The sequence below is a fragment of the Manis javanica genome, chromosome 5 (assembly GCF_040802235.1).
Source record: "Manis javanica isolate MJ-LG chromosome 5, MJ_LKY, whole genome shotgun sequence".
Lineage (NCBI taxonomy): Eukaryota > Metazoa > Chordata > Mammalia > Pholidota > Manidae > Manis > Manis javanica.
The window spans coordinates 30,384,111-30,407,570 of record NC_133160.1 but is presented as its reverse complement, the minus strand read 5'-3'; the positions used below and the strand labels follow the sequence as shown (position 1 = coordinate 30,407,570).

At 45.0% G+C, this 23,460-nt stretch overlaps 1 protein-coding gene across 2 annotated transcripts; it reads right to left on the bottom strand.

Moving 5' to 3' along the window:
• Positions 1–3,151: 3,151 nt before the first annotated feature.
• Positions 3,152–18,181, bottom strand: PRNP (prion protein (Kanno blood group)). 2 transcript variants are annotated; one of them, XM_017663892.3, is made up of 3 exons: positions 17,925–18,178; positions 15,209–15,303; positions 3,152–5,603 (listed from the first exon to the last, which is right to left on the bottom strand). In XM_017663892.3, exon 3 carries the CDS (start codon positions 5,591–5,593, stop codon positions 4,817–4,819), a length of 777 nt encoding a protein of 258 aa, XP_017519381.1. In that variant the 5' UTR covers positions 5,594–5,603; positions 15,209–15,303; positions 17,925–18,178; the 3' UTR covers positions 3,152–4,816. The 2 variants fall into 2 exon arrangements, with proteins under 2 accessions (XP_017519381.1, XP_017519382.1); XM_017663893.3 differs by lacking the exon at positions 15,209–15,303 and having other exon boundaries at positions 17,925–18,181.
• Between the last annotated feature and the right edge of the window lie 5,279 nt (positions 18,182–23,460).

The following is a 23,460-nucleotide window of genomic DNA, read 5'->3' as shown; positions in this document are numbered from 1 at the left end:
AAGGGGCCCCTGGGGTGAAGATGCTGCAGAAGGTTTTTGAGACTGTGGAGAGCCATCCTCTGGGGCAGCCACCTGACTCTGCTTGGCTGAGATAAGCTACCAGGTACCTCACCACTGCCTGCAGGGGACTGATCCTGCTGCCTCAGGCCGGGCGGGGGACTGGGCTCTGAGATAGGAGGGGAGGAGCTTGAAAGAGAAGGTGAAGCCTCCCCCAGTCCCTGCCAACGCTCCGCCCTAGGCTCCTGAGCTCTCAGTGCTTCCCTGAAGTCTTGGCCAGGGTCTGGAGAGATGACCTAGGCCTCAGGCTCTTGCTTCTCAGACTGTGGTCCTCAGCTCAGCAGCATCGCATTACCTCTGGGAAATGCAGAGGCTCTTAGCCCACCTTAGACCTGTGCTCTCAGAACCTGCATTCAGACAAAGTTGTCCTCAGATGACGGGTGCACACCTGAGTTTGAGAAGTGCTGCATTAGTGGGCCAGGTACGATTCTGGGTTTAGCTGAATCTCTCACTTCCGGAGGGCTTTGGGACTCAGCCGCGCTCCCCACTTTCCAGACTGCTGGAGTTAACCACCTCCTTCTGCTTCCATTGCCATTCAGCCCTAGAGCTCCCAGCTGTCTCTTCCCAGGGAGAGTTCCCAGCTTCTTTCCCGGGCAGGTGCTTGCCTTCCCCAGCGGTTCTGTGGGTATCTCAGGGCCCGGCCACCTTCTGTTTCCTTTGTATCTTCCTGGAAAATGCAGGCAGCATCTCCATGTGTCATCTCCAGTCCAGCAGCATCAGCATCACCAGGGAATTTGACTCTGGAATCAGAAACTGAGGTGGGCCCAGCAGCTTGCGTGGAACACGGTTGTTTCTGGGGGTTCTGACACAGGCCCAAGGGTCTCTGGGAACCACGAGAGCCTTGTTCCAGGGTGGTCCTCAGGACCAGCTCAGCATCATCGGGGAGCTTGTGAGAAGTGCAGAATCTTGGGGAGCTAGAGAGGAACTATGTTGGCTTAGCTGGAAATAAATCACAGTTCAGAGGAACTACGCTGGCTTAGGTGGAAATAAATGCATAAATCGGAAAGGTCAGGGCCTGAGTCTGGGGAAGCTCAGATTCTGGCCCAGATTAAGGCTCCCACAAGGGCAGGAGGGAGGACAGACCCAAATTTCCCTCCATAGCAAAGGACACTCATTTGGTCTCAGCCTGCAGAGAGGGAAGAGGGGAAATAAGAGGTGACACCTGACACTTCTCTGGAACCTTCTCTAGCAGTTAGATTCAATTACTTAATGTCCATGATTTTTAAATTGATTTTTAAGTGAAAATCCCTTTAGCACAGCTCACAGGAGTCAGAAATAACAGGGGAAAAATACAAATGTTACTCACTTGGCCCTCTGAACTATGCTTTTAATACTTGGGAGTCTTGTCCATTGGGCTATTTTTGAGAAATTATGATTGGCAGATCATGAAGTTTATTTTTAAATGAGAAATATGGCCCCAGACAAAAACAGTTCTAGAAATTTTTTGTTAAGGATTAACATTGAGGCTCATGTTTAAAGCAGTAATTTTTTTGAGACTGTATATGTGATTTGTTTTAGTTTTGTGAATGATGGGATTTCAAGGTGTTGATGCATTCTTTCCATTTTTTTTTTGAGAGGGCATCTCTCATATTTATTGATCATATGGTTGTTAACAATAAAATTCTGTATAGGGGACTCAATGCACAATCATTAATCAACCCAAGCCTAATCCTCAACAGTCTCCAATCTTCTGAAGCATAACAAACAAGTTCTTACATGGTGAACAAGTTCTTACATAGTGAGTAAGTTCTTACATGGTGAACAGTACAAGGGCAGTCATCACAGAAACTTTCGGTTTTGATCACGCATTATGAACTATACACAATCAGGTCAATTATGATTATTCGTTTGATTTTTATACTTGATTTATATGTGAATCCCACATTTCTCCCTTATTATTATTTTTAATAAAATGCTGAAGTGGTAGGTAGATGCAAGATAAAGGTAGAAAACATAGTTTAGTGCTGTAAGAGGGCAAATGTAGATGATCAGGTGTGTGCCTATAGACTAAGTATTAATCCAAGGTAGACAAGGGCAACAAAACATCCACGGGTGCAGAAGATTTCTCTCAAAACAGGGGGGGTGAGGTTCTAAGCCTCACCTCTGTTGATCCCCAATTTCTCACCTGATGGCCCCCCTGTGACTGTGCCTGTCTTAGGTTGTTCCTCCCTTGAGGAATCTTACCCGTCTCTGGCTAACCAGTCATCTCCGCGGCCATACAGGGAAATGTAAAGTTGGTAAGTGAGAGAGAAGCAATATTGTTTGAAAAGGTTAGCTTTTTACTTCTTTGCAGATTTATGCCCTGTGGCTTCTATGCCCAGCATTTGTCTTGAGGTATCTTTACCACTTGGAAGAATTATGATACTCGGTAATTTCGATATGACATTCTTTCCATTTTTAATACAAAAATTTGATCCTCTAATCACTGCAGAATATTGGCACTTGCTATGGTTTTAATAAATATTGTGCTTTCAACCACTGCCATTTCTTGTAATTACTTCCTGCTGTTGGTAAATTACATGTGCAGAAAACCTGCCAAGGAAAGCCGAGAACATCACAGTGCTAGTGTCTCACCCTGGCAAAGAAGGCAGACACGTGTGTAAAACAAACTGACAGATAGTGACAAAGGAAGTGGCCTTTTGGACCTGAGGTGTTGAATTTCAAAGAGACTGTCACTGGGGCTCACAGGTCCTGGGGATATTTAATAACCTGAGTGGCTCTGAGGGCATAAAGTAGGTGCTTTAAAGCTTAAGTTTTATTTTAGTCAAGTCAAGAAAATCCTCTATTTCAAAATCCAGGGCAGAAACAAGCTCACAGAGTGCAAGGACTGTCTTCCTCTGTTGCCTTTATAATGGCCTTTGCCACTTGCCCAGCACCAACCACTTAGGTGTTTGTGGAAAAAAATGAAAGGGCGGCAGAGATCAGCTGACCTGTGACTGGCAGTAAAGCTGAGGGTGGAATCAGGAGTGGGTACATGAAACATTGGCCATGACAGGTGGTCTGATGACCTCAAGTGCCACTCTGCTCAGATACCCCCCCCAATGGCCCTGCCAACACAGGGCACGCAGTAGTATTCACTGCCAACGCCATGAGAGATGCTCATCGTAGCTCCTCTTTAATAGTAGTCAGATATTAAACACTTATAAATTTCTTATACAACAAAACAAGTACATGCAAAGTTACAAATATAGAAAATAGAAAGTACATGCATATTTCAAAGACCACTTTGGATTGTTATACAAAACTATTCAGTGCACATTGTAAGCCTAAGGGTCACGCAGAAGGGTTTCCCACATGTTAAGTATTCAATACCTTACAAAAACAGGTAATGCATTACGTACTTTAGATGTTAACTGTTTTAATCAAAATTTCTGAGTTTGTCATATGCTATATATATATATATATATATATATATATATATATATATATATATATATGTTTTTACAGACTATCTGCACAGTGCAAGCCAATAACCTTGCAGAACATATATCTGCTAGGTAACAATATGGGACAATCCAGGAAATGATTTATCTGACTTAAATAACAGTAATATAATTTCCTTTTAACACTCCAAATGGATCATATAACTGTCATCCCTATCCTAAGATTTTTTTTTTTTCGGACTGCCTCCCAATTCTTTGAGTCAAAAGCCAATTATGAAACTGGACTTGACATAATTCTACTTTTTGACAATTATGAGGCAGCAATGAAGATAATGCAAGGCTTTCTTTTCTCTGTACATTTATTTTCTCCATTACACAATCCTTTATGACAGTGGAGTTTATACAGCTGCAGTTTCCTCTGTGTTAAAATTTCCAGGCTTCACCTAACCAGTGTCAAAATCATTCTGGTTTCCAGGTAAATGAACAAAGGAGATTTTCTCTCAGTGTGGAGAAGATAGTTTAATTTTTTACTGCCTTAGTATCTATAGTAAAGAAATGCCACATACAGGTGCTTTAGCTATCCAGAATGGGAGCTGGACTCCAAGCATACTGCTCCCAAATGCTGGATATTTTTTTAGTCCTAGAAGCCTTTTGTATTATGCTAGTTAAGTTCATTCGCTGTGAAAATGTCCTCTGTCCAGAGGTCTGGGGTTACATGAATGTTTACTCTTGATGCAGTAGTTTCTGTGTTGCCCACAATGCAAAATGCAAAACATTGTCGCAGTTCTCTGCAGACACAGGTTATATGCTCTCCAGCCGGCTGTCTGGGCCCAGCAATAGCTGAGGATTTCTAGCTTTGTTTTCTGAATGAGTGTCATGTGGACCCCTTCCTAATTTGGCAGAAATGCTGTTTGAACAGGGAAATGCAGTCAGGTTTTTTTTTTTTTTTTTTTTTTTAATACAGATGAGCAAACGTCTCCAAACTGCTACGAAATCGTTGCTAAGATGGGCATTAGTGTGCTGTGTCCTAGCTTGGGAAGGAGCCGGAGTATTTGGGCAAAGGTATTTAAAGACTGTTTTGAGAATTGTTCTAGCCCCAAACTGTTGGATTAGACAAAAACTAAGCCCAGATCAACCAATGACTACTTGCTGTTATTCTCTTACCATCATGGTACTGGCACAGGGCCCTGAAGGACTCAGTCTAATGGGGCTCGAATAAATAGCATGTACATTTCCCAGAGCCATCATGCCAAGGGTATTAGCCTGTGTGATGAAGAGAGAAGCAAGAATGAGACCTCCCCACTAAAGGGCTGCGGGGAGATGCCCCCAACCCCAACGGGAAGATGACAAAGATGGAGAACACAGGGAGGCTGTGCTCATCCCACGACCAGGAAAATGAGGAAGGAGATGAGGAGGATCACAGGCGGGGAGGAGAAGATGACGCTCGCCCCTCTCTGGTAGGAGGCAGCCTGGTACTCCTTCTGGTACTGGGTGATGCACATCTGCTCCACCACGCGCTCCATCATCTTGATGTCGGTTTCAGTGAAGTTCTCCCCCTTGGTGGTGGTGGTGACCGTGTGCTGCTTGACCGTGATGTTGACGCAGTCATGCACAAAGTTGTTCTGGTTGTTGTACTGATCCACCGGCCTGTAGTACACTTGGTTGGGGTAACGGTACATGTTTTCTCGATAGTAACGGTCCTCGTAGTCATTGCCAAAATGAATGAGGGGCCTGCTCATAGCGCTCCCCAGCATGTAGCCGCCCAGGCCCCCGACTACCGCCCCTGCCGCGGCAGCTCCTGCCACATGCTTCATGTTGGTTTTTGGCTTACTGGGTTTGCCCCATTGACTGTGGGTGCCACCACCATGGGGTTGCCCCCAGCCGCCACCATGAGGCTGCCCCCAGCTGCCACCATGGGGTTGCCCCCAACCGCCACCATGGGGCTGTCCCCAGCTGCCACCATGGGGCTGCCCCCAGCCACCACCACCCTGGGGTGGGTAGCGGTTGCCTCCAGGACTGCCCTGCCCTGGGTATCGGCTCCCCCCAGTGCTCCATCCTCCTCCGGGCTTTGGTCGCTTCTTGCAGAGGCCCACGTCACTCCATGCGGCCACGAAGAGAACCAGGATCCAGCCACCTACGTGGCTTTTCATCATGATGACTTATCTGCAAAATGAAGAGGGGGTCAGCATTCTGTTTCCGTCGAAACCACTTAGCATTTGCTCTAGAGGGAGTGATGCACAGCAATAGCCCCAGCGGCTCCTCCCCTGCCCCACACTCTGTCTTCCTTTGCAGCATTTATGGCAAAAGTAGTTTTAAGTAAAGGGTTAACACGACTCTTTCTCCTTCTCTAAGGACAAATTTGACCTTAAGAGAATTTCTGGCTGTTTCCTGGAAACTTGGTAAGGTTGGAATGCCAAGCAATGTTGCTTATGGTAAAAATAGCTTCTGATTGATAAATTGAATCTGGACTGGGAGAAACTATAAACACAATGTGGGTTTGTCACAGCTTTGAGTTTCTTGAGAGCAATGGTTACTGCAATCCAGCACATCCTTATGGGGACCCTGGAAGCTGTCTCCATTGGGCTGTTCTAAGGGACATCGGCTCCTGTGGGGCCTGGGGCTTCCAAGGGGAACCCTTTATCCACCAATATGGATCTTATTCCCTTGCACCTCAGCAGTCCCCTGTTGGGGCAGGGGTGCAGACAAGTCCCTGGCTGCTGTGTAGACTGCCACAGGGACCCTGGTGTGGCCCTTCTGAGACCCTGGTATGGACCCATGGAAGTCTTGTGAGTCTAATGTCTACTTAGGAAGACCCTCAGGTGGGCACTGCAGTAATTAAATAACTGTAAGTAGCTGGTTCATGTTTTCTTTCCTCGGTGGGAAGGTAAGCAGGGAATGGGCCTCTTGTATGCTATCTCCTCAGGGCCTAGGGCAGTGCCTGGCACAGAGCAGATACACAACAGATGTTTGTTAGGTTAAGGAATTAATATCCCTTGAACATACAATCGCCAACAGGAATTTCCTCAAAGCACTTCTCAACAGAATATTTTTTGGAAACAAGAAACATGCAGGATTTTGCAAGCCCACATGTAAATTCATTTTTCTCTCTGTAGACAGACAAATGAGGCTGCTTAAAGTGGACTAAGATGGCTGTACTAACAAGATTTTCAGTCACTTGCTCACTGCATGACTTTCAGTTCAGCATTTAATTGTTTCTGACTGGCTTATTTTCTCCAAATTTTTGGTACAAAAGAAACATGTCTTATATCAAAGGGCTAGCACATGTTAGGAATAAACAAACAACCCAAGTATCCTGGATGATAATTTATGACCCTTTGTACATTCATCAAATAAAAAATAAAAATATCTCCTTTCAGATTAAAGATCTCATTTACCCTGGATGTTCAGTTCCAAGGACAGAGATCAAAGACAAACAGTAGAGTGATTATTAAACAGTTTCTATGGTACCCCATGTCAAACCATATGCTGCAAAATGTTATTATTGCCGTAAAACCAAAACTGGCATACGCTGTAATGCTGCTGTCAATTTTATCCCCAGCACTGAGGTTATCTTCAAACAAAAGCAGCGTAACGTATGAGAAAATTATTTTTAATATCCCTCAGAGCTAAAAACTAAATTGGATAATTTTCAGAGGAAGAGGATGAAACAAATAATGAATTAACATCCGTTAACATTTCCACTAACAAAGAACATATTAATGCTGGACATAAGTACATAGAAATATATTTGAAAGTTACAAGCCAAGGTAAACTGCTCAGGTCACCTTACGATTTTTGGAGGCTCTTTCAGACAGGGGTCAGAGGGAAGTTGGCTGTTGGCCTCCATGCTGCTAATGCTTCTGCTCAAACACCTCAGGAACTGAACTAGGGAATTACCTGAGGAGTCAGTAACTCCCAGTCTAAAGGGGATTTATGTCAACGACCACTTCATTCACCCCAATGAGCCAGACCTAGCCAACACCCTTGGGTTATTCTTGAATTTTCTTTCTCACAGCACACATGGAATCTATCAGCAGACCTCATCAGCTCTATCTTGAAAGTAAATCCTAAATCCCAAACCCCTCACATTTTCCAATGCTACCATCCTGGTTGAAGCCTTCTATTGCTTTTTGCTAATCTTTCAACAGCCTCTGACCAGCCTCCCTGCTTTCCCCCTGGCCCCTGCTGTATGTTCTCTACTCTGTGGCTGGAGCCTTTTAATATGCAGGTCACACCATGACACTTCCCTTGCCCCCAAGTGGCACTGCTTCGTGCTCTGGATAAATCCAGACCTTGCCAGCTAGGCCTCACATGGTCTGCCTCTCGCCAGCCTTCCCCCTGTACTTTCCCACCTCAGGGCCTTTGCATCTGCTGCTCCTAGGGCCTGGAAGGCTCTTCCTCCAGCTACTCAGATGGACTAAGCCTGCCCTAATGTCCACACAACTCTACCTACATCAGCAGGCGTCATCCCCTCGCCATGCTTCCTTCTGCACAGAGCAACGCCTACTTGACAGCTGTTATTTATTGCTTGCTTATTGTTCATCTTCTCCATAGTATGTAAGCTCCTCCAGAGTGGGAGTTTTGCTTGGTTTACAGTAGCGTCTCTAGTGCCTGGACAGGTGCCTGACTCATAAACATACAAAATAAATGCTGACTGGATAGCTGAGTGTGAAAACATCTGTAATAAAAGGTAACAAATAACCAAACTACATATGAAATAGTTACAACAGATCACTAATGGGACCACCTTTATAAATTTTCAAACCATTCTTTTCGGCAAAGGCCAGCTGTCTAACATCTCAACTCAGTGACCTAAACATTGATCTCATGTGCCATCAACAACGGCAGACTCCGGATGGATGGAGATGTTATGTGAAATGGTGGAGGCAGGAGAAAGAGGAGGTTGCAAGCAGAGTGACATGGAGTCTGGCTTTGAGCATGCCTCACTCAAGCCTGTGAGAGTTATGGCTCCACAGGTTCATGAAGACACTGAGCAGAAGATGACACCATATGGTAAGGGAGACACAGAGGGGGACTAGGCCCTCGGGAAGCCAGGCACAGGAGGTGGATGGGGCCACAGCACTCAGTGGAGACAGGTAGTGAGAGAACAATGGCAGGTGTGGGGACCACATCAGGTGTCACAGAAGTGGAGCATCAACACACACTAGAGAGAGATCAGGGGGGGTCAGGCACCAAAGGGTCCCATAAGAAGGTGAGCAGAGTCCTGACGTGCCTGAGGTAGTTTACACCTGTTGCTCCTGGTGCTGAGGTTAACTGTGTCCCTTTCATTCTCAGGAGTGCCCCAGTTGGGAACCTAGGTTACATGGGCAGCCTAATGATAAGGCTGGACTTGATCCTGGAGGCACTGGGGAGCCACTGAAGACTTTTGTGTTCTTTTTAAGAAAGGACATGACAGAGAAGGATTTGGAGACTGCGTGTGGGCATGAAAGGATGCAGGGCAACTAGCTACAAGGCTACACTGCAGTGATAGAGGTAGCAGATGGCAGCCTAGCCAGGGGACAGCCAGGAGACGATGGTTTGACTTAGAAAGTAGCTTCTGGAGGGCTTGGTGTTTGATGCGGAAGGTGAGAGACTTACGAGTCAAGGTGGTGCCCAGGTTTCTGGATGGGCAACTGTGTGGATAGAACACGGAGGGCAGGGCAGGTCTGGAGGGAGATAAATGAGGGGTTTGGCTTTGACCAGCTACATGTGGAACAAGAGATACCTGCAGGCAGTTAGCCTGGTGAGTCTGGAGTGACTCAGCCTTGATGAGCGGGCAAGAGGACTTTGGGGACATGGATGTATGCTGCCAATTGGTACCTTACTGAAGCCAAATACTGGATAAAGTTGGATAACCATAGAGTATAGGAAGACAATATCATTGTAAAATCAGTTGAGAACAGCAAAAGCAACATTTATCGTGAAAAGCATTAAAAATAACTACATTTTGAAGTAGGGATCATTTCTAAAGCAGGAGGGACTAAAAACTCACATGAGCCCTTAGATGATAATTTTTGTTTGTGATAAAATGAGGAAGATCTTGTATTAATCATTTTATGCAAACCTTTCACTCTATAAATTAGTCTACCAAGATTCAGAATGAAGTGGCATATCGATGATTACAATGTTAGTGACATAGCTGGGAATGAAGACTGGGTTTTGAATCCCTGGCTGCCCTATGATTATTCATATAAGATGCCCTGTGAAAGGTCAGCTTGTGGCCCAATCCTTTGGCACATTTCAAGACTTTAAGTGTTTTATAAATGTCAATACCTATATATTACCAAGAAAAATACTCTTTGCAGACTAGCAATAGGAGGAAACTCCCCTAACTTGATAAAGGTTAGTTAACACAAACAAACATACTTAAAGGGTAGCCTTTGAATGCATTTCCTTTAAGATCAGAAATGTGAGAAGGAGGTCTATCATCATGGGACTGGAGGTTCTGTCTGATGCCATATGTAAAAGACAAAGGACTGCAAGGAAAGTGCTTCAGCTGTCATTATTTACAATCGATGTGATTATGTAAATAGAAAATCTAGCAGATATGACAGAGGTAACAGGAGACCCAGTATTAGAGCTGAGCAAGGTTAGGGGATACAAGATCAGCCTACAAGTCAACAGCGTTTCTCTACGCCAGCAATAATTTTCAGGAAAAAAAATTTAAGAAATAAGATGCTCACAATAGCAACCCAAACTGTGAAGTATCTAGGAATTGACTTAAGAAAAAAATAAGGCGGAATAAAAATTTTTTTAACCCCAACAAAGAGGAGAGAAAATGATCTGTAAAAATGGAAGGTATTCCAGGGACTTGATGGGGAAACTTAGTATTATGATGATATCAGTTACCCGCAAAGGAACCTATAATTTCAAAATACCAGTCAAAGGTCCAATTGGATTTTTAAAGGAGTTCAATAAACTCACCAGGGGAAGGAAATGTCCATGGATAGCAAATTTAACCTTAAAAAGGAAGAACAAAGGTGAGGGAATCTGCTGTATCAGACATTAAATTCTACTGCAAAGCCACAGTAATAAAGATCATGTGGTAAAAGTCTTGGAACAGATCCACACAGCAAAGAAAGCAGAACAGCAAGTTCAGAGAGAAACCCATATGTACATGTTAGCAGGAACTTGGTACATGATAAAGAAGGTGCCACGCATCAATGGAGAAAGGGAAGCTTGTTTAGTTGATGCTTCTGGAAACTGGAGAAAAATAAAACTGGATCCCTAACACCACATGCAGAAGCAGATGCTAGATGGATTGAAGACTTACCTGTAAAAGTTAAGAATATGAAGTTGAAGAAGAAAATATAGGGGAATGTCTTTGTGACCTGAAGGAAGGGATGGGGAAAGGACTTTTTTTAAAAAAAGCACAAATTGTGAGGCAAATAATTGGAGGATTTTATTACATAAAAATTAAGGATAATTGTTCACAATGGAAAAAGTTAATAGAATCCACAATGGTAAAAAATATTTGTAGTATTTAATGACCAAGAGGATTCATTTTCAGAACCAACAAGGAATTCTTGCAAAGCAGTGAGGAAGAGTAATGCCAATGGAAAAATGGTCGAAGATACAAAGTGATAATTTTCAGAAGAGGGAAAGCCAAAAAAGGCATGAAAAAATATTCAAAATAATTAAGAATCAGATAAAATCAGACAAAAAAAATGCTATATCACTAACAGTTATCAGACTAGCCAAAAAAAAGTTGGATAATGCCATGACGGCAGGGATGTGGGAATAAAGGAGCCCATGTAACTATCAAAGGAGTGTGGGTGGTGTGACTGAACAGAACTAAAGAAAATAAAGGATTATTCAACTCAAAAAAGGAACAGAAAGAGAACATTTCAAAATAATGCATCATAGTTACAAAGACATAACAGAAATGAAAGTAGGACTTAATTAATAAAAGTCAGAAAAATGTGTTATTTCCAAAGAAGATGTAGCTACCTGACAACATAACACAGGCACACCTGGGAGGTCCCGCGTGGGTTTCGCTCTAGACCATCGCAAGGAAGTGAATACAGTGATAACGCAAGTCCAAAGAACCTTGCAGTTTCCCAGTGCACATAAAAGTTGTGTTCACCTTATACTTATGCAGTGTACTAAGCGAACAATGCATCATATCTGGAAAACGGTACCTGCCTTAATTAAAAAATACTTTATCGCTAAAAAATGTGAACTATCATCTGCGCTTTCAGGGAGTTGTCATCGCTGATCACAGATCACCACAACAAATATAAATTATTATTTATAATTTAAATTGATAATTTATAATTAATGTATTTAATTTATAATTTATTATGAAAAGTTTGAAATATTGTAGAATTACCAAAATGTGACACAGAGACACAAAGGGAGCCAATGTTGTTGGGAAAATGATGCCAACAGACTTGCTTGAAACAGGGTTGCTATAAGCCTTCAATATGTGAAAAATGCAGTATCTTCAAAGTGCAATAAGATAAGCCTATATACACATACATATACCACTAGAAAACACAACAGTTTCACATAGGGAATGAGAAAGGCAAAACAGCCTTAAAAAGGAACACTTTTAAAAGGGTAATATCTTACTATATACAACTTTGTTTTATGAATTAAAAATGTGTGTGAGATGGACAACGTGTCTACTAAAAAATAAATTACAAATATCAACTTTAGAATTAATTCAACTAATATTTATTTATAAAATAACTAGTATGTGGCAGTTCTTAAAGAAATAGTAAACTTGGATTGAGAAATAACCAAGAAGAAATAGAGGAAAAAAGTCGTCAAAATGACATATCTTAATGTAATGTTTACAGTAACTAATTGATCAGTTCAAGAAATATCTATTAAGTGTCTCCCAAGGCCCTAGTGCTGTGCTAGGGGCTGAGGACACCACAGTGAGGCATTCTGCTGGCTGTGTTCAGGGACCAACATGGAGGGTAAGTGTCTGGAGCCTAATATGACAAGTGGGTGAGGGCTGGATCACCAGAGCCTCATGGCCACAGAGAAGGTTTCCTTTCCAGTTTATTTCAAAAGTAGTGGAAGCCATTGAAGGACCCGTGGAGAGTAACCTGACAAGATTCTTTTTCACAAAGCTTACTCTGACTGATTATAAAGAAGAAAATTTAAGGGGTCAAGAGAGGAACAAAATGGTGAGACCAGTTAGGAAAGAGCTGGAGAAAGATGGCCTTGTGGCCTGGGATGGTGATGATGTAGCTGAGGGGCTGGGAAAAAGAAATGAGATGTATTTTGCAGAGTGAACCAATTGAGACTTGCTGATGGAGTGGAGGAGTGAGGGTTGACCAGATTGGTGGCTTTCTTAACTAGGCAGATGGTGGCCACACTGAAGTAGGGGAAGCTGGTGGAAGGTCTTGCTTGGGAGAGAGCACCAAGAATTTTGTTTGAACACATTAACTTTGCTACATCTATGAGATGCTCAAGGAGGAGTATCAATTTAGGCTATTATTTTAAGAAGCTAGAACTCAGCAGAGATAAACTTTTGGGCACCGTGGCCGGAGAAGAGGTTGTTGATAGCCAAGGGGAGAAAGCGTTGAGTCAATCTCTAGTACTTTGAGGGCAGGGTCTCTCAGCCACCCAGCCTCCAGCCACAGGGGTGCCAAAGTCCAAAAGAAAACTCTGACAGACTGATCTTAACTGTTGAGAAAAGAAGAATACCTTGTATTCCTAAAGTAAAGGCTATTTTAGGAATACAAGGATGGCTTACAAACAGAAGATCTATTCATCGGTTAAGGAGGAAATAAAACCATAAGATTCTCTGCAAGTGTTGAAAAGTTTTCAATTAAAAGCAACATCCATTCCTGATTTTTTAAGTTTAAGCTGTTAAAAAAGTTTCTGTAGAACTAGAAGGCAGTCCCTTTCCATCAGCAAGAATTACTACTGCAAACACCCAGTTCACACCCTATTTTAACTGAGAAAGGAAAGGCATTCCCATTAATGTAGTGAACAAGACAAGAAGGCAAGCAATCGTTGGTATTTCAGATTACTCCACATGTTCTAGCTGGGGATGATTTTCCTATCTAGAAAATCAAACAAAATGTCTTAGAATAAATGAGTGAGTGCATTATGTTGGCAAGTTTTGAAATCAATACACAAGAAAGCTCAATGAGCCCCCAAATTAATTGTAATTAGAAGATAAGCATGGAAAAAACAATACACTCACAGTGGCAATAAAAAAACCCAAACTATCTAGGATTTAACCTAAAAATAAATGAGACTTATATGAAGAAAGCTGTAAAATTTTACTCACAGACATAAAGGAAGACCAGGAAAAAAGAGAAAGACAGTTTTTGGTTAGGGAAACTAATATTGAAATATTGAAATATGCCAGTTCGCCTCCATATAATCCATAAAGACAATACAATTTCAGCCAGAATTCAAAGGGGATTTTCAGAGCATGATGAAATGATACTCAAAATTAAGAAGAGTGAAGAAATTGTTGAAAGGGGAGAAAATCCAGGGCACACCTGGCCTGCCATGTATTAGAATGCATTGTAAAGCCACAATGCATAGGATCACATACTGGCACTTACGCAGGATGGCAGAGCAATGGAACTAAAGAGAAGGTGCAAAAAATATCCATAGATTACCCCACTCAACCTATTTCTGTACATACACAGGGACTGAGAGTCTGATGTGACAGGAACTTACCCAATGGTCATGTGTCAGGGGCCAAACTTCTGATTGACACTTAGAACAATGCGCTACAACTTGAAACTTAATTGGCACCAAATAGCTCCCCCCCTACCCCAGGGAAATTTTGTTTCTCCTGAGTTAAGTGGAACTCACTTGTCATATTTTAATCTGTTGTAGGTCACTGCGCCTCAAAGAAGCTGGTGTGAGCGATACCCAATTTTGCCAATTATCTTGGATTGGGGGGCTTTCACTGGTACCCTGAAGCCCAGCCCTGGGCTCAATAGGGCAAAGGACCTCTAACCTGGTCCATCAGCAGAATTACTTGAAGGGCTTTTTATAAAGCAGTATTGCTGGAGCCTATCCCAGGCCAATAGTCTGAGGATGTCTGAGCGATGGGATCTGGAAACCTACAAAAGCTTCCCAGGGAACTGCACTCCAAGCCAGGCTTCAGAGCAAGGTCCTCGGGAGCGTACCACTTAACATTTATAATGCTTCTCATAAAAGGGTACACTTCCCTTGACGTGATCACACAATATTGCAACAGCAATAAGTAGAATGGACTGGGGTAAAGGAATTAACAAATTGAGAAAAAATTCTTGCAATTGTAAGAGCTGCTACGTACACTGTTCACCTGGGATTATTTTATAATGCTGCAGCCAGCACAGGCATGTTTTGAATGTTTAATACATAGCAGTTCAAAGTTGATATAGTTACCTTGGAAGAGGAAATACGATCTGAAAAGGGAGAATGCAACAGGTAAATTAAAACTACAGCTTAGACTTTTCACCTCAAAAAACCTTCTGTCAGGTGGTTGATACCACTTTCAGTGTCAATTTGGTGCAGGAATGTTTGTTCTGTTATTGTTGTCTTATTGTATTATTTTTTTAAATGGTTGCTTCCTCACATAGTTCAGTCAGATTCTAGAGAAAGCTGTGACCCTTTCCCGGCAAAATCAAGCAGCTTTAATAAGAAAGAATGATGCAATAGGTATGAGTTACACGTATAAACCCAAGTGGCCTCTAAAGTAGGCCCTTGCGATCCATCTTTCCAGACTTGTATTTTCTCTAAGGAGCTGGGGACTTTCAACTGTCACAAGACCAAAGAGATTCCCCAGGGTACGTACGTACATTTGTGGCTCAGCTAAACCAGACGTGTGCCTCCAGGAAGACAGAATGCCTTGGCTTGGCTCAAACTGTTGAGTTTTCAAATATATCCAGGAGTCCTTAAAAACAACAAAGAAAAACCTAGAAATGATGAGTAAATCTAAGAACTGATTCCTTAAAAGAAAAACCTTATAAATGATTAAATCACAAATAAATCCATTCAAGAAAGAAATAAGACAGTAATGGAAAACAAAACAAAATGAAACAAAAACGAAGTCAGCTAAAGAGGCAGGAGCTAATGTACACTGAGCTCTGGCTCTTTCACAGCCAGACAACTGTGGGTGGATTTTGTTTTTAAAACTTCAGTCCTGTGAACTATTTAAAAAATGGCATTACATAGTAAAGCAATACACCAACAAGAAAATTAAAACCACCTATCATTTCTATTAAAATACTAATTATCTGGTGGTCCTTCTTTCAGATTTTTCACATATGCATTCATGTTTGAGTAAGTAGATAGTTTACTAAACTGCTTGGACTTGTCAGTTTTTTCCCCATCTATGACAGGTTCCAAAATCACGACTTTTGAGGGTTACATAACATTCCCTTCAGTTAATATGTCACGATTGTCTTAGCTACTGCTCTGCTGTTGTACCTTTAGGTTGTTTCCCAGTTGGTTCTAACTTTAGATCATTCTGCTGGGAAAATATGCCTGCATATGGCTTTTTGTTTGTTTCTTCCATTGCAGGTAAATTCCCAGGAGTGCGGTTTCTGGGTCATGGCTTTTAGCTTCTTAATCACCAGATGGCTTTACAAAAAGTTTGTACTGATTCACAATGTCTCCAGCGAGGAGTGTGACTAGGAAAAGAATAAAGGTATACATACCAAGGGTTAAAGCTAATCTTGGCAACAAGAGGTAGGCATCATTTCCTCTATCTCATGAATGGACCAAAGGAAGATTAGGAAACTAGGTTGCCTGCCCAAAGGCACCAAGTTAGTTATCCTCCTGGGATAACTTAATTTGCAAAATTTAGGACAACTTTCTAGTAGGGATTGTTGTTACTCATTGCTGCTGTTTTTGTTCATGTGATATAAAATGATAATCCAGACTTGCTTTGATTTCATTCTACAAATGATTCATCCTTTTGCCATTTATTTATTATAACCTTCATGTTTTCCATTTATAAATATGAAAAACTTGTGTCAGATACAAATAATACACAAATCACATCCTAGCTGTCTGCTCTCTTTCCCTTTCCCGTAAGCTCTTTTTCAGTGTAAGAGTTCAATTCAGTGTTTGTGTAGATGAAACTGTTCCTTTTCACTGGTGATTCTCCTCTTTCTTCTTCAAATCATAGAGTTATTAAATTTTCCAGAGATCTGACATTTTTATTCAATTTTCTGTTCCTGTCTATTTGATAATTTGATTTGTAAAAAAATTTTAGTCCTATTCTATCTGGAGTTTTCTGCAGGGAAAAGGGAAACATCTCAAACGTTCACCATGTGGGGAGCTGCTTATTAAAACGTGATGCTTTACGTACAAACAAAGCAGCCATGAAGCTAACCAAGATGAGGATGGTGAAATTGCACGGTGGTGTGTGTGAATCTGGAGATGTGTGGCTTGAGACGGTGAGGTGTGAAATGTGATGGTGGTGGGCTTCCGATTAAAAAAAATTGTTACAGCCACTACAAAGAGAAAAGGGGAAAAACGCAAAGGACGGTAAAAATTGATTTCTCCCGATTGTTTAATAATCAGACGTGAAGGCGCCTCCCGCACGGACGGAGGCCAGTTCTCCGAGGGGTGTCCCGGGTTCCCCGCCCTCAGAGCCCCCCGAAGGCTCAGACTTTCCACTCACAGGGGCAGGAAAGTAATGGCGTGCGAAGCCTGCAGAGCTGCAGCACTCGGGGCGCGGAGGAAACCATCTGTGTCCCAACCCGCCCGGCGGTCCGGGGCAGAGAGCGCAGAGCAGGGCCGCCCGAGACCCCGCCCCACCCAGGCAGCCGGCGTGGGGACCCTTCCCGGGCTGTTCCCGAGCCCCGCCAGCTGCGGCCTCCCCAGGGAAGGTCCTAGGCGCGAGGGTGGCGGGCCGCCTCTCGGGAGGAGCGCGGGGGCCCCCCTGGGATTGCTCCCAGCCGACGCCCCGGCCGAAGCGGGCGCCCGTGGCACCAAGCCCCACTCCGCGAACCCTCTGGGCTTCGGCGGCAGCCAGACCCGGCGAGGGGTGGGGGACGCCCAGCGGACGGGGAGCCGGGAGCCCCGCGGCCCCAGTGCGCTTCTCCCCGGGGCCCGTTAGCGGCCTTCCCTGGCCTCCCCAGCCGCGTCAGCGCGGGCTGATCGCCCCCACTTCCCCGCACCGTCGGCCCCCCTGGCCACGCGGCCCGCCCATCCAGCTCCCGCCGCGGACACGCCCGGTGGGGCGCGATTAGGCCGTCGGATCACCAACATCCCTCCCAAGGGGCTCGGCCAGCCGCAGTCCGAATGAGAGGGGCTTTCACAACCGCCAGAGCAAAACGGGCGGCGTCATTCGAAGAGCACCGGCGCCGGGGCACGCCGGACGCGCACACAACCCCTGAAGCCCCTTGCCCCTCTTCACTGTCAAGGTCGGCTTCCTGACCCGGCCGGGCCTCGGCCCCCAGGCCCAGTCCTTATTCTCGGGCTCGCGGCGCCCCCGCCGCACCCCAGTTCTCATCACCCCGCCCGCACCCCCGCTGTTGGTTTTAAGCCGGCAAAGCTGTTTACCTGCCTCCGTAGGAAAAGCAGCAGCTCCCCGCGCCACGGCTGTCAGCGACTGGCGCGCAGGGCCGGCGACGCGCAGGCAGGGAGGTGGTGCCGGGGGCGGGGAAGGGAGGCGGCGGCGCTCGCGGGCGGAGGTCGGCGCGGTGACCAATTACCACGCGGCCTCGCGCACACGCGGGCGCACTCTCGGCGGGTCGCCGGAGTTTCGTGGAAAGGTGCGACCCTACCAAGAGCCGCCAGGAATCTGAGTCACCGGGAACACCGAGTTGGGATTCGCTTAAACACTTGCATCAGCTGATACCACCTCCTGATGTCATCACTCCCTGACGTTGCTCCTGGACTATACGTATTCTTCAAAGGGAAATTCGGCCCCAAGCAACTACTCCCCTGTTACATAACGAGAAAATGGACCGTTTAGGGAATGAGAAAGCAATTTCTGCAACTTTGATAACCAGAAATTTCTAAAGAGGAGAAGAAAATTTGCTACTCTGGATTGAGACCAGTATTTATGGATTTTCAAATAAATCCTTATAATTTGAGGCCTAGAAAGGACATTTGCCATCACCTGTTGTTCCTCCATTTACTCAGTTTCTGTTCCTTCTTATGCACAGAAAACAAACAAGAAAAATGCACTCCATCTAACAAGTCCACCCTTCACATTACCTGAGGTATCTTGTACAAAACAGAATGGTGTGTTCTTGTTCATTATTCTTGCTAACAAACTAGATAAAGTTTATCTCATGCCAAGGATGGCCAAGGATGAAGTGATAGAGAGGAGTTAGGATTAGGGGGCTGTATATATTATTACCCAAATTGGAGGTACTTTTGAAAGTGAAAGGGGCACCTATATTAATTAAGACAAGTCAGCAGACATACTGTCTTGGGAAAAATGGGACATCTAGTCCCCTTCTCATGGTCAAGAGGCTCCCCCAAGCTTGTAAGAAAAGATGTTTAAAAATATTGACACATCCATTGGGAATAGGATTCGAATTAAATACCTGTAACGCAGGGTAGATCACTTAAGTCAGAAGGGACAAGTGTGAGGAAAGGAAGAAGCCAAGAGAATCGTACAGAGTGACATGGACCAGCAACCTGTAATGTTTTTATGAATGTGCCTGGGAGTTTGAAAGTTCTGTTGGGAAGGGAAACTGAGATCTGGGAAATACAGATGGCCATCCATGGGAATGATTCACTAACAGAGACCTGGATTTCAGCCAGTCAGTAATGATGAAGCATCTGTCTGAGTCGCAGGCTGGGATGGGGCCAGGGGTAGGTGACCAGACTGACAGGCTGATTTCCCCCTGGCAGGAGGGTCTCTGTAAAGCTTGGTTAAAAGACCCTTAAAACTCAGTTGTTTTTTCCTAAAAAAAATCCTGTGTCTACTAGTTAAATGCACTCCCTGCATCCCCCAGCAAGGAGAGGCTCAAAAGGCAGATGATTTCCTGGGGGTTTAGAGATCCAAAAGGTGTTGTTGCCTTATGTCCTACTCTGGCTATTATTATTATGTAGCAACTGCCCCAAAATTTAGTGACTTAAAACAACCCCCATTTTTTTATGCCCATGGGTTGGACAGGCACAGTGGGGATTTGACTCTGCCCGTGATGCTTAGGGCTGCAGGCGAGAAGACTCAAAGTCAAGGGTGCCTTGATAGCTGTGGGTTGGAATCACTTGAAGTCACTTACACTTGCATAATGGGCGCCTGAGCTGGGAAGATTTGAGGATCAGGTGTGCTGACTGGAGTGCCTACCTATGGCATCTCCATGTGGCTGGCTTACTCCCAGCGTGGTGGCCTCAGTTTGGATGGACTTATTACATGCCTTCTTAGGATGTGAGAGTTTCAGCAAATAAGAGAAAAGCTGTATTGCACTTCCCACCTAGTCTTGGAAATCATATAATATCACTTCCACTGTATGCTATTGACCAAAGTAGTTATACCCCTGGATTCACGGGAGGGGACACAGACCCCCCCACCTTTCAGTGGGAAGAGTATCAAAGAATTTGTGGTCATTCTTTAAAACTGCCATTCTGGGCGGGTAGTCAGGCCTGTAGATTCTAAGGGCTTTCATTGAGCTCATGAACTGCACCAGGAGTGGGCAGCCCAAAGGAGGAAGCTTTAGCAAATGGTCCTACATCATTCTTAATCCCAGTCTCTTTCACAGTTGTCTCTCCCATCACCACAAGGACCATATCCCATTATATCCCAAAGATGGACTGGTGGGGAGTTGGTTTTAGGGTTTGTCTGTGGGGGCCTCATTTGGTAGCCTCTTGAGCCCCTGCTGCCCTGATGTTCACACACCATCAAGTCAGTCTTTGAAAGTCTCCCTTCCCATTTCTTGTGTCCGGCTTGAAGTTATTTGTCAGTGTCACATAGCTTCTTCTCAGCAAATATGGAGAACCCAAAGAAGTCAAACTCTAAATTTATCTTATTTGCAAAAGGAGCATTATTTCATTCAACAACTAATTTATTGAGCATCTAGTGTGAATTAGATAGTTCCAGTCTCTGATCTCAGACATCGAAGGGAATACAAGAAGCCACACAGAAAGTGATCAGGTTGAGTTGCATGGGATTAAAGATAGCAGAATAGGAAGGCCAGATGGAAATCTCCTACCAAAACCACATAAAAGAGGAAAATACAGCAAATGCAACTAGACCTGAAGACTGCAGAACAGACCCCCTGCACCTGAGGAAGGAGAGAGGACTACACAGAGAAGGGTGAGGCTGCCAAGTTGAGATGGAGCGGGACCCAACCCCTCTCCTGACACCAGCCTACAGGCAGAAGAAAGAGGACAGGAGTGGTGGGGGTAGGAACCCAGGAGTGCTGCACACCTGGCCTGGAGACCTGCTCTGGGAGCACAAGTCCACAGAACACTGGGTTCTAGTGATTATTGGGGCTGGACACCAGGGACAGCGGCAGGCATGCTCCACCAGTCCTGAGACCCAAAGCAGAGGTGGCAGTTTGAAAGACTTGCCGGCAGTGGGAGGGGTACCAGAGGGAACAAGGGTTGGACAGAACTCTCTCCTCAGAAGAAAGGGCAGGTGGAGGATACCTCCCGAGCCCTTCCTCAGTCCAACATACCGGAAACTCTCGGGAGCCCCAGATGCTCCATCCCCCTTGCTGGCAGCGCAGCCCCAGGACACCTCCCCATGTGCTGCCGGGAACCAACTCACTAGGCCCAGCAGCAGTACCGGACTTTGCTGCCTGGCAGGTGGAGGGAAACTCTCCCAGCTTGCTTGACTCCATCCAGCACCAAAAGCTCCTTCCTCCCTGCGGGTGTCCAAGCCCCATGCTGTGCATCCGGCTGGGGCACATTGGTCTGCCTCCTCCATTAACCCTGCAGCCCCGCCATTGCTGCAGGCCAGGCAGAAGGCATCCCTGCCCACAGTGAGCTCAACAGAGATCCTGAGCTGATCACAAAGGCAGCAGCTCAAGCAAGCATTCCACCCAGACTGAGACCACTACAGAATCCAGACAGGTGCCCCACCCATGGCACACCAACAACTGGGGCTCCCGCAAAACAGAGCCAGGCACTAGAGTAAAGAATCTTGAGCTTCTGGACACTATAGCACACCTTCTTCATAGAACTATTCTTCTTTAGACCAGGAAGCATAGCAGAGACATCTAATACAAAGGAAGAAACATAGAATCCCTGACAAAGTGAGCAGGCAGAGGAATTTGATCTAAACAAAACTACAAGACAGAACCCCAGAAAGAGGGCTAAATGAAACAGCGATCACCAATCACCTTGATAAATATTTCAAAATAAAAGTCATACATGCTCAGGGATTTACAGAAGAGTATTCCAGATCTCAGGGAGGACCTCAACAAAGACAAAAAAAACCTTCAGAGCTGCTTAGAGCTGAAGAACACAGTATCTGAAATGAAACATACCAATGGAGGGATTTAAAAGTAGATTAGATCATGCAGAGGAGACGATAAATTAATTAGAAATTAGAGAACAGGAAAACAAAGACGCTGAGGAATGGAGAGAAAAAAGGATCTCTAGGAAGAAAAGAATGATAAGAGAGCTATGTGACCAATCCAAATGAAAGAATATTTGCATAATAGGGGTACCAGAAGGAGAAGAGAAAGTGAGCAGGTCATGCAGGGCCTAACAGCTCATGACAAGGGGTTTAGATTTTAATAAAATATGGTAGGAAGCTTTTGGAGATTAAACAGGGGAGTCACGTGACCTGATCTGCCTTCTGGAAAGACCACTCTGATTGTTGTGCGGGGCCTGAAGGTACAAAAGCAGGAGCAGGGCCTGGTAGGTGGCTTTTGCAGTGGTTCAGGGGAGAAAATGGTGAGCTGACCTAGGGTGGTGGTAGAGGAGGCATTCTGAAATGGTAAAAATGGAGATGACCAATTATTAGAGGGAACAGGCTTTAGAGAGGTTCTTTCCATTTTGGACATGTTGAATTTGAGATGCTTGTGTAACCCCCAGTTCGGTGAACCTGGGAGTTCTGGAACTTGTGCTCTGCGGCCTCACCTGGTGTTGTAGATGTGCTTTTAGAAGTTGTCAGTATGTGGATGGTTTTCAGAGTCAAGGGCTTGGATGAAAACATCAAGAGAGAAAGGGTAGCCAGAGTAAAGCAGACAGATCAGGACTGACTGGCTCGGCACGTTGACATTTTGGACCAGCAGTTGTCAATCTTTGATGTGTGTCACAGGGAGGCCTGGCTACCACACAGGCTCTGGTCTGGGAGGGAGTCCAAGGGTCTGCAGCTCCAACAGGTTCCTAGATGCTGATGACACTCTGAGTGAGAGGAAGCGTAGCTGGTAGGATAGACTGAGAGGTGAGGGCCAGTGAGGCAGGAGGAAACCGAGAGGCTCCCGGAGGCCAAGAGAGGAGAGGGTTTCAGGAAGGCAGGAGTCAGCCACTGAGGCACCAGAGCAGAGACAGGGAAGCACTCACTGGGTTTGGTGACGTGATGCTGTTATTGAGGACCCAATGGGAGCAACTTCAAGAGTGATGGGGTCAGGAGTAAATGAAAGAGAGCACAGAGGGTGAAGGAGTAGAGGCACCACTTCTGAGAAGTTTTGCCCTGAGGGGACCAGAAAAATGGGCTGTAGCTGAATTGTGGGAGAGTCAGGAAGGGTGTTTTGAACTCTAAGGATGAGGGGCCTCCTCAGGGGACCCCTTCCATGGGATACTCACCTCCTGCCGTCTGTGTGCTCTGCCCTCCCCTGGCTGGAGTCAGAGGGCGCAGCAGTTTGAGGAACTGCGTCAGGCAGAGGAGGAAGACAGCCTGTTTCTGTGGTCGCCTCTCCGAGGAGTGAGGAACATTTCCTTAAAGATGAGTGATAATGAATTTAAAGAGAAACCATCACACTGCACCACATACGGCATGGCTTATGTTTCTCCACTCTTTAAACACATTTAATGTTTCTTCGATGGCCAGACTCCAGGGTCTGGGGCTAAGGTTTTGTGAAGGCCCCTGACAGCGTTTCTGACAGCACCTCCATCCCTCCATCCCCCTGGGCTGCCCCCCTGCAGGACCACATGTTCCTTCTTTAATTGCCATGCTGAGGCTCCTCTT

Bases quoted from the DNA above. Each gene is read 5' to 3' on its own strand.
- PRNP (XM_017663893.3), bottom strand. From the start codon at position 5,593: ATGATGAAAAGCCACGTAGGTGGCTGGATCCTGGTTCTCTTCGTGGCC.